The sequence below is a fragment of the Mandrillus leucophaeus genome, unplaced genomic scaffold, assembly GCF_000951045.1.
Source record: "Mandrillus leucophaeus isolate KB7577 unplaced genomic scaffold, Mleu.le_1.0 Scaffold67, whole genome shotgun sequence".
NCBI classification, from domain to species: domain Eukaryota; kingdom Metazoa; phylum Chordata; class Mammalia; order Primates; family Cercopithecidae; genus Mandrillus; species Mandrillus leucophaeus.
This window is the reverse complement of record NW_012107252.1, coordinates 1,892,842-1,902,304: the sequence shown is the minus strand read 5'-3', so window position 1 is coordinate 1,902,304 and position 9,463 is coordinate 1,892,842. Positions and strand designations below refer to the sequence as shown.

Here is a 9,463-nt window from a genome sequence, read left to right as displayed (position 1 = left end):
TAAAAATACAAAAATTATCTGGGCGTGGTGGCGGGCGCCTGTAATCTCAGCTACTTGGGAGGCAGAGGAGGCAGGAGAATAGCTTGAACCCGGGAGGCGAAAGTTGCAGTGAGCCGAGATCATGCCACTGCACTCCAGTCTGAGTGACAGAGTGAGATGCTGTCTCAAAAAAATCAAACGATCAATCAATCAATCCCAGCTTTGCATGCACTGTGTCACCTGGGCAAGTTACTTAATCTTTCTGTGCCTAGTTTCCTCCTCTGTAAAATGGGGCTAGAAACTGAGCACCAGTTCACGCATGGTTGTCCATATCCAGCAAGACGCAGGTGAGGGTGTGGCATTTCTGCTGGTGGCAGCAGGGCTGAGATGACTTCCTGGAGGAGGCAGCAGTTATTCTGAGCCAGGAAGAAACTTGAGAATAAGGGCAGATCGTGGAGGGCCTTGCAACCATAGGAAGATTTTGTTCCTCATCCGAGTGGAGGCAGCGGCAGTCCCTCTGGCTGTGATGTGCAGAATGGTGGGGAGGGAGTGACACCAGGAAGGCGGCTGTCCCAAAGGTCTGAGCAGAGGGTTTGGGGCGCCAGGGAGGGAGCAGTAGAGAGCAGGCTGATATTCAGGAGATAACCAGGACTTGTAAGGCTGTGGGCATGGGAACAGAAGGGGATGCTCTGCAAAGGGCCTGGGCCTACCTTGGCTCCTCCCTCACTTCTCAACCTAGCCAGGAGCAGAGAATAGGACAGTCTCAAACCTAGACATCCCAGTGGGCTTTGGGCCTTGGAGTGGAGAGAGGATGAGAAAAGATGCCTGGGCTGTTGCAATCGGGACGGATCCCTGGAGGAGGCAGAGATGTAGAGAGGGGAGGGGAGGGAGGAGATCTCAGGTACAAGGTTTGTTCCCTGGGCGGCAGCTGCAGCCACAAAATCTGCCAAGCAAGGTCCAGCTTAGGCATGTCAGGATAGGACTCGGCCCCCGATCCCTTCAACAGTCCCCAATGCCACTTGGGCTGCCAGGCCCTGTGCTGGGTCCTGGGGACACTAATGGCTCTGTCTGCCCTCAAGGGGCTTCCCAGGGGGCCGGACAAGCAAGGGGCTGAGGCCTCCTGAAGAAAGCATGGCAGTGGAGTCACGCAAGGGGCAGTGTGGACACAGAGGATGTCAAGGAAAGACCCCACGAGGAGGAGGCATCTGAACTGGGCTCTGAAGGCAGAGAAGGAACTGGGGAGGCACAGGAGTGGCGGGCTGGGGGGCTTGATGCCCCAGGAGGGGGTGCCTTGTGCAAAGGCACTAAGGCAGTGAGACCCAGGATCGGGGCTGGACTGTGGAGGGCCTGGGTGTGGAGAGGGCCTGGGTGTGGAGAGCCAGCAGGGCCTGGGTGTGGAGAGCCCAGAGTGCCTTCTCCAGAGGGCAGCGGGAGCAGTCCTGGCTGGGAGTTCTGTGGGCCCGACTGTGACTGGGAAGAAAGATGGCAGGGATTGCCCCACTCCTCCCGCGCAGACCTCTCAGGCCCTCCCATGCCCCCTCCACTGGCCAGATCAGGAAATGAGCCCAAGGTTGCCAAGAGCAGGAGCTGGAGGCCAAGCCTCTGGCCTTCACGCCCACCCTGGCCGGGTCACCCTGTGTGGTGTGGATCTTCTGGGCTGGCGGGAGGCAGAAAGGAAGAGCATTCACCTCAGTTTATCTGGACACATGGAAGAGGTCGTGCGGCTCCAGCCTCCAGCTCCACACACTCTGCCCTTCCTCTGCCAGGGCAGGGACTGGGAACAACCTGAGGCAGCAGCCGCACCTGATGCCATTCTCCCTACCCCTTGCAGGTATGAATTTGGCCCAGCCCTGTTTGTGGGCTGGGCCTCAGCTGGCCTGGCCGTGCTGGGGGGCTCCTTCCTCTGCTGCACGTGCCCGGAGCCAGAGAGACCCAACAGCAGCCCGCAGCCCTATCGGCCTGGACCCTCTGCTGCTGCCCGAGAGTACGTCTGAGCTCCTCCTGCCCTGGCCAGCCCCCCACCCGGTGGCCCCCTCGTCCAGCATCCAGCCAGCCTCGCAGCACCCTGGGCAGGGCCACTGGGACATAGGATGGGCATAGGTGCTCTGAGTAGCTTATCCTCAACGCAAGCACCCACCTTGCAATCCGAGACCCAGATCCTCAGAGAGACCAGAGGCAGGACCCAGCCCCCAGGCACACACACGGATGCAGGTCCAGTCACGGTCCTGTCTGCACAGCCTGGTGGGCACCAGCATGCATCCCTGGAGACAGGCCCTCAGGCACCAGCCCGGCTGTTTACTCACTGAAGAGCCGCGAGGGTGTCTGCTATGTGCTGGGCCCTGGAGTTACAGCAGTGGCCAAGAAGTACCTTAGTACCCGGGTCCTTGGGGTGAGCAGAAACCTTCACCCTCCCCAGTCCCATGGGCTCCTCACAGCAACCCCACAAGGGCAGTGCCGGGATGCTGAACGTTCACACGAGGACAGGGAGGGTCTGAGTTTAGGTCTCAGGTTCTTCCAGTGCACCCAGGGCTGGGGGCTACCCACACAGATGGCTAGGTCGGACCACGGCACCCCCGCCCCCGGGCATGGGCCCCAGGCAGGGCTGCTGTGAGGGCCAAGGTCTCGCCATGCTGGCCAGTACCCATGTCCGGGCCTGAATGCACAGCCCCTGTCCCCGACCCCACAGCTCACTCCACTAACCAGCTCTCTCTCTTTTGACTTTCAGACCAGTTGTTAAATTGCCCGCCTCCGCCAAGGGCCCCCTGGGTGTGTAATGTCCAGTCCCCAGCCAGGCTCTGTCCCCTGCCATACCTAGACTCTGTGTTTCATATTTTTTGGAAAGAGAAGTGAACATCCAGCCCCAATCATGGTGTCATTCAGTCTGTCCTCGGCGTGACTTGGACGGGGCCTGGGTCAGAGTGGTCAGTGCTGACCCCTGGGGCTCTTGGGCAGAAAGATGAGGAGACAGAGGTCCAGGGTGGGTTACACAGCACATCCAAGGCTGAGCAGGAGACAATTCAGGGCTCCTACCCCCTATCTAGGGAACCCCCTCCCAAGCCTGGCCTTGGCCTTGGCTCAAGGTCCTCCTTGATAGGAGACCCCACCCACTCCTGGAGGCTGCCCCTGAGGCCTGGCCCAGCTCTGGGAGCAGGCCCCTGGGTCACGGAGCCCCTGGTGTGGAAAGAGGCCCCAAGGTAGTAAACCCTGCCCCTGTTACTGTGCTCCAGAGACCTCCTAAGGGAAGGGACAGTTCCTGGAAGGCCCTCCAGCTGGATGCTGGGGATCAGAGATAGATGAGGGAACACGGTGTAGGAGCTCCCTATGTAGAAAAGGGAATGTGGGGAGGGCGTTAGGAGCTTGCGGGCATCAGGACTGTCCTGAGCAAGGTCTGCAGCCCCCAGCTCTGCTCACCCCGAATCCTGCCCCTTGTTTCCACACCTACCATTCCTCCTCTCCTGATCCCCAGCATCCAGCTGAGGTCCAAGGTCTTTTCCTAGAACCAGGGTGGGGAGGGGACAGCCTGAGGCTGCCCAGAGACTGTGGCTGGAACTGCTTGCTGCACCCAGCAGTACTGTCAGAGTTAGAAGGGCTTTTGGTCTTGAAGTCCAGGTACCATCCCCGCTTAGTATAGAGGGGGAAGGGCCGGAGAGGAATGTAGGGAAACCAGCCCAGGTCAGTCCCAAGGCCAGAGTCCTTTGTCCTACATCTCCCGGAACCAAAGTGTGCCAGCCCCGCCCCTCATGCTCAGACCTCTCCCACTCCAAACCCTCTCAGGTGTATCCAAGTCTCTTTGGCCACTGCATAGCAGGCTTCTGGGGAGAGCATCCATCACAGAACCTCCCCTTCCCTGCTATGCACCTTCCTTGGCCAGCCCCATTCTGGCCTCCTCCACCACCTGCCTTGTGACCACATCTCCCACCAAGTCCCCAGATCTCAAGAATGCCGCTCGGCTTCTCCTTCGAGCTTGACTCTGAGAGGGAAAGTGATGGAAACCAAGTCAGATGAGATGACTGCCACGTACACTGCAGTCGAGGGCAGGGGCAGGAGGAATGACACAAATGGCAGGGAGCTGCTGGGGGACTGACCCCTCAGCGCCTGGCCTGGCCGGCCCTGCACATCCACCGGGGCACCACAGGGGCTTGTCCAGTCTCTGGTCAGAGGGTGTGGCCACCCGACCCTAAATAGGCTCCCCAGAGTCCTGCCCCCCTAATCATGAATGATAACTGCAAGAGTTTTCCTCTGGGTGCCTGAAGCTACAGTGCAATGGTTCCCAACCCTGCGTGCACATTCGAGTCACCTGGGGGCGACGCCCAGGCTCCAACCGCAGACACTCTGACTTCATTGGTCCGGGTGGACCTGCCATCAGAGGTCAGGTAGCTCCTCAGGGGACTGTAGTGTGTGGTCAGCACTGAGGGCTCCTCTATGAGGCCTCAAGCCCAGGTCTCTGTGAGGCCTGCAGACGGAGAAAAGAACCCACAAGAAAAGAGGTGGAGTCCAGGCGTGGTGGCTCATGCTAGTAATCCCAGCACTTTGGGAGGCCAAGGTGGGTAGATACCTGAGGTCAGGAGTTCGAGACCAGCCTGGCCGACATGGTGAAACCCTGTCTCTACTAAAAATACAAAAATTAGCCAGCTGTGGTGGTGGGCACCTGTAATCTCAGCTACTTGGGAGGCTAAGGCAGGAAAATCGCTTGAACTCGGGAGGTGGAAGTTGCAGTGAGCCGAGATCACGCCACTGCACTCCAGGCTGGGCGACAGAGCGAGACTCCATCTCAAAAGAAAAAAAAAAGAGATGGGTAGAGGAAGCCCCAGCTCACTCCTGCCTTTCCCGATACCAGGCTGTTCTGTGACATGCCCACATCTTTCCAATCAATTCCCCTTTTGGCTGAAAAAACATTGAGTTTGAGTCCTGTCCCACACAGCCAGAAGAGCCCTGCCTAACAGGATTTGGAACCTGGAAACTCAGCGCAGCCTTGCAGAGTCCTGTTGTATGGTGCCAGCGGAGCAGGGATGGGATCATCCTCCTATTCTAGGCTGGGTGTTGGGCAATCCTTGCTATTTGGTCATGAAGCAGCTGGCCAGGAAACCACACGTCATTCTCTCTTGAGCTTCAGGGTCCAATGGAGAATGCCGGGATAGAGTGCGCTGGCTCCTTCTTGTGGGTTTCAGGGACAGACTGCAAGGGAGACAAGATACGTGCAAGTGGCGGGGGGCGGTGGGGGCGCTGGAGGGGGTGCCTGACGGCAGAGTAGGAACAAGCTTCAGTCTGTTCCTTTGTTAGGGGAAGCCCTTTCTGCCTATAGCCAGGGATTGGAGAGGCAGAGGGTCAGAGAACCACACCTCGCTGAATTGAACAACCAATTAATACACTGATTTAAAATGTTGTGAGATCCTGGCAATGGGAAGATATCTGGGAAAAAACTAGAGGAATTTGAAGCTAAAAGACTTTGAGATGCCTGGTCCCACAGGCTTCTCCTGAAGCAAACCCACTCCCATATTTACAAGACCACCTGAGCTGCCAACCAGAGGCAGGGCCGATAATCCAGGCTTCATGTCCAGGCTGTTGTTTACTGTCCTAACCTTAAGGCTACAGGACTGGGGAGAGACCCAGGAAGGTAGGGCTCAGACTCAAAAGGCATGATTCTAAAGCTTTTGCCTTATTCTAGAGCATTGTGTACTAGCAAACAGAGTCCCCCCACCCCGAGAAGGAAATTGGCAGGCCATAAAATACGGTTGTAGGATGAATACACCCATGTACTCAGCCCCAGGGCCAAGGAGCACAGCAACGTAAGGTGTTCAGCAAAAAGGAGTGAACCTGAGCCACTGGAGGAGCTGACCAGGAAAATCAGCTACTGCTTGGGAAGAGGCTCAAAAACCGTGCAGCTGAGAATACAGCCTATGGACTGACTATTAGATTATGAAGAAGTTATTGCCGGGCGCAATGGCTCACACCTGTAATCCCAGCACTTTGGGAGGCCGAGGTGGGCGGATCATGAGGTCAGGAGATCGACCATCCTGGCTAACACGGTGAAACCCCGTCTCTACTAAAAACACAAAAAATTAGCTGGGCGAGGTGGTGGGCGCCTGTAGTCCCAGCTACTTGGGAGGCTGAGGCAGGAGAATGGTGTGAACCCGGGAGGAGGAGCTTGCAGTGAGCGGAGATCGTACCACTGCACTCCAGTCTGGGCAACAGAGTGAGACTCCGTCTCAAAAAAAAAAAAAAAAAGAAAAAACGATTATCAAGGAGTTATTGTTAATTTTGTGTTACAAGTATTGTTAGTTTTGTGTGATAATGATACTGTTTTTTTGTTTGTTTGTTTCTTATTATTCTTATCTGGTAGAGGTGCATGCTGAAATGATATAATGGTTGCATTTGCTTTCAAATAACAAAGAAAAAGTTCAGAGGCAGTGAAAGTTATAAAAAAAGATTGGTGAATCCCAGTGGTACTTAGGGGTTCTCCTTGTGTATGTTCATAAATTAAAAAAATAAAAAGTTTAAAAATACCTCTAAGGTTTGCTGGTTTTATCACGTAATAGAATCCTCCTGACCAGGGGAGTAAGAATGATGGACACCCCAGAGATTTGCTATTCAAAGCACAGTCCTCAGATGGCAGCAACGCATCACCTGGAATCATTAGAAATGCAGATTTGCAGGCCCCGCCCCAGACCCCGTGACTCAGACGTGGCATTTTAACAAGCTCTCCAGGTGATTGAGACACAGTGAAGTTTGAGAAACACTGATGCAGCTGGTGAGAGCTGTGTGGTGCTTCTCCTTTTTGAGGGGAGAATTTCAACGGACCTTATCCTGTTTTCCTCCATCATTTGCATATTAGGTATATTGAAAGTGGTTCATTTTATGATTTTTGTCTAGAGCTGGCAAATTATGAGGAGCTACAACTAAGCATGATCCAGGCCAGGTGGGTGGCTCACACCTGTAATCCCAGCACTTTGGGAGGCCGAGGTAAGAGGATTGTTTGAGGCCAGAAGTTTGAGACTAGCCTGTGCAACAACCCTGTTTCAGTTATTTAAAATTTAAAAACATTTATTTAAAAAACAAAAGTTAGCCAGGTGTGGTGGTGTGCACCTGTAATCCCAGCACTTTGGGAGGCCAAGGCGGGTGGATCACCTGAGGTCAGGAGTTCGAGACCAGCCTGGCCAACGTAGTGAAACCTCGTCTCTATTGAAAATACGAAAATTAGCCAGGCGTGCTGGCAGGTGGCTGTAATCCCAGCTGCTTGGAAGGCTGAGGCAGGAGAATTGTTGGAACCTGGGAGGCGGAGGTTGCAGTTAGCTGAGATCATGACATTGCATTCCAGCCTGGGTGACAGAGCGAGACTCTGTCTCAAAACAAAACAAAACAAAATAGATACAGGCAAAATTTCAAATGAAGACAGGCAACACCCAAAGTAGTACTTCCCAATTTTTTCTTCTCATCAAACACATAAAAATATATTTTGTTCAGCTTATGAAAATACTGCAGGCAATTTCATTCTGGCCAACCCTCCTGTTGAAAACAACTAAAAATGGGTGAAGTGTAAAAAATTCTTCAAAGCATCAAAGAGCTGACAAGGATCCTATGGAATCACCAAGTCAAAGCCTCAGGAGTTTTTCCTCTCCCTCTCAGCCACATGGTGGCCCACGAGGTCACCACAACGCTGAGGAGTGGTTGGCTGGCATGGCTGGAGATTAGTTACATATAAGGGGATTAAACAAACGTGTAAATATGCTGAAGAAAATGGGAGCCAGGCTTCCAAAGATGGAAAGGGGGAAAACTAGAGTAAATTCTGTGGTGTTGGATTCAAATTGGGGTTATCTGGATGAACTTGTGGTTTTTAACATATGTAGATACATATTGAAATAAATACGGGGGGGGTGTGTGTGTGCACGTGTGATGCATATACATGCATGTATCTATGAGCCGTACCCCCTAGGAAGGCCTAGCAGTAATGATACCCCAGTAGCAATGGGCACACCTAAGCCACTAAGCCATAGCTTGGTTTCTGAATACCATTCTCCACTAAAAGTTATCAGGCTCCAAGGAAAAATGACTGATTTCAGAATTGGAGTAGAGAAAGTACAAAAGAAACTTGGAGCATCTCGGTATTCCAGAAGCAAAAAGTGCTCAAGAATGATGATAATATGTCTAAAGGATCCAGAAGCTGGATTAAAGGTGGTCCCACTTGCTTTATCTGGGACAATTTGAGCATCAAAATAAATAATAATAATGAATAATGGGTTTCAACTCACTGGATACAAATAAGAATCTACTAGTCCTTACCAATTTGAATAAGTGGGGGAAAAGAAAAAGTTCTACCGTACAGTAAAATGACTATATGAATAACTTATTAACAAATAAGTAAAAATCATGACTTTATAGTGATGAAACATAGCAGACATATCTTTTTTTTTTAAGACAGAGTTTCACTCTCGTTGCCCAGGCTGGAGTGCAATTGCGTGATCTCAGCTCACCGCAACCTCCGCCTCCCAGATTCAAGCAATTTTCCTGCCTCAGATTCTTGAGTAGCTGGGATTACAGGCATGTGCCACCACGCCCAGATAATTTCATATTTTTAGTAGAGATAGGGTTTCTCCATGTTGGTCAGGCTGGTCTCGAACTCCCGACCTCAGGTGATCTGCCCGCCTCGGCCTCCCGAAGTCCTGGGATTACAGGTGTGAGCCACCAGGCCTGGCCAACACATATCTTAATCAAGTGATAAGAGTTACCACCAGGAATGGGACAAATCGAAACAGATGCCCCTTGCTGGAGTGCATGGAGAAGAACACAGCACAGCATCATTTGCACGATATTCCTGCTATAGGTGCATAACCTGAATCAATCATGAAGAGACAGAAAAACACAATTAGGACTGTTTTATAAAATCACTGGCCTGTACCCTTCAAAACTGTCAAAGCTAAGAACCACAAGGAAAGACTGAGGAGATATTACAGCAAAATGCAGTGAGTCATCCTGGATTGGATTCTGGACCTATAAAGGACATGTTGGGATGACCAGTGAAACTGGAATGATAGCTGTGGTTTAGCTGGTAGTATAACAGCAAAGTTAATGTCCTGAGCTTGACAGTTACCCTGCGGTTTTGTAGAAAAGTGTCCTTGTTTTTTTAGGAAATATAAGAGGATAAAGAGGCATCAGAAAAAAAATATGCAGAAATGCACAAGAAGAGTTATATGAAATATTTGCAGTATAATACTAATTGAACACGTACGGGAATTCTTTGAACTGTTCTGGCAACTTTTCTCTCTGTTTGAAATTATTTCAAGATTAAAAGTAAAAGCTGGGCATGGTGGCTCAGGCCTGTAATCCCAGCACTTTGGGAGGCCGAGGCGGGCGGATCACCTGAGGTCAGGAGTTCGAAACCAGTCTGACATACATGGAGAAACCCCATCTCTACTCAAAATACAAAATTATCCAGGCGTGGTGGTGCATGCCTATAATCCCAGCTACTCGGGGGCTGAGGCAGGAGAAT

The 9,463-nt window shown here is 52.2% G+C and overlaps 1 protein-coding gene across 2 annotated transcripts in view; it reads left to right on the top strand.

Moving 5' to 3' along the window:
• The window catches only part of CLDN19 (claudin 19), an 11,824-nt gene extending 8,981 nt beyond the window's left edge, over positions 1 to 2,843 (top strand). The window contains exons 4-5 of one of the 2 annotated variants that reach the window (XM_012001744.1): positions 1,811 to 1,963; positions 2,705 to 2,843. In XM_012001744.1, the coding sequence (XP_011857134.1) occupies positions 1,811 to 1,963; positions 2,705 to 2,753 (202 nt within the window). In that variant the 3' untranslated portion in view covers positions 2,754 to 2,843. Of the gene's footprint in view, positions 1 to 1,810 lie in introns of both variants that reach the window. The other variant, XM_012001745.1, reaches the window with a different exon arrangement.
• Positions 2,844 to 9,463: the final 6,620 nt, after the last annotated feature.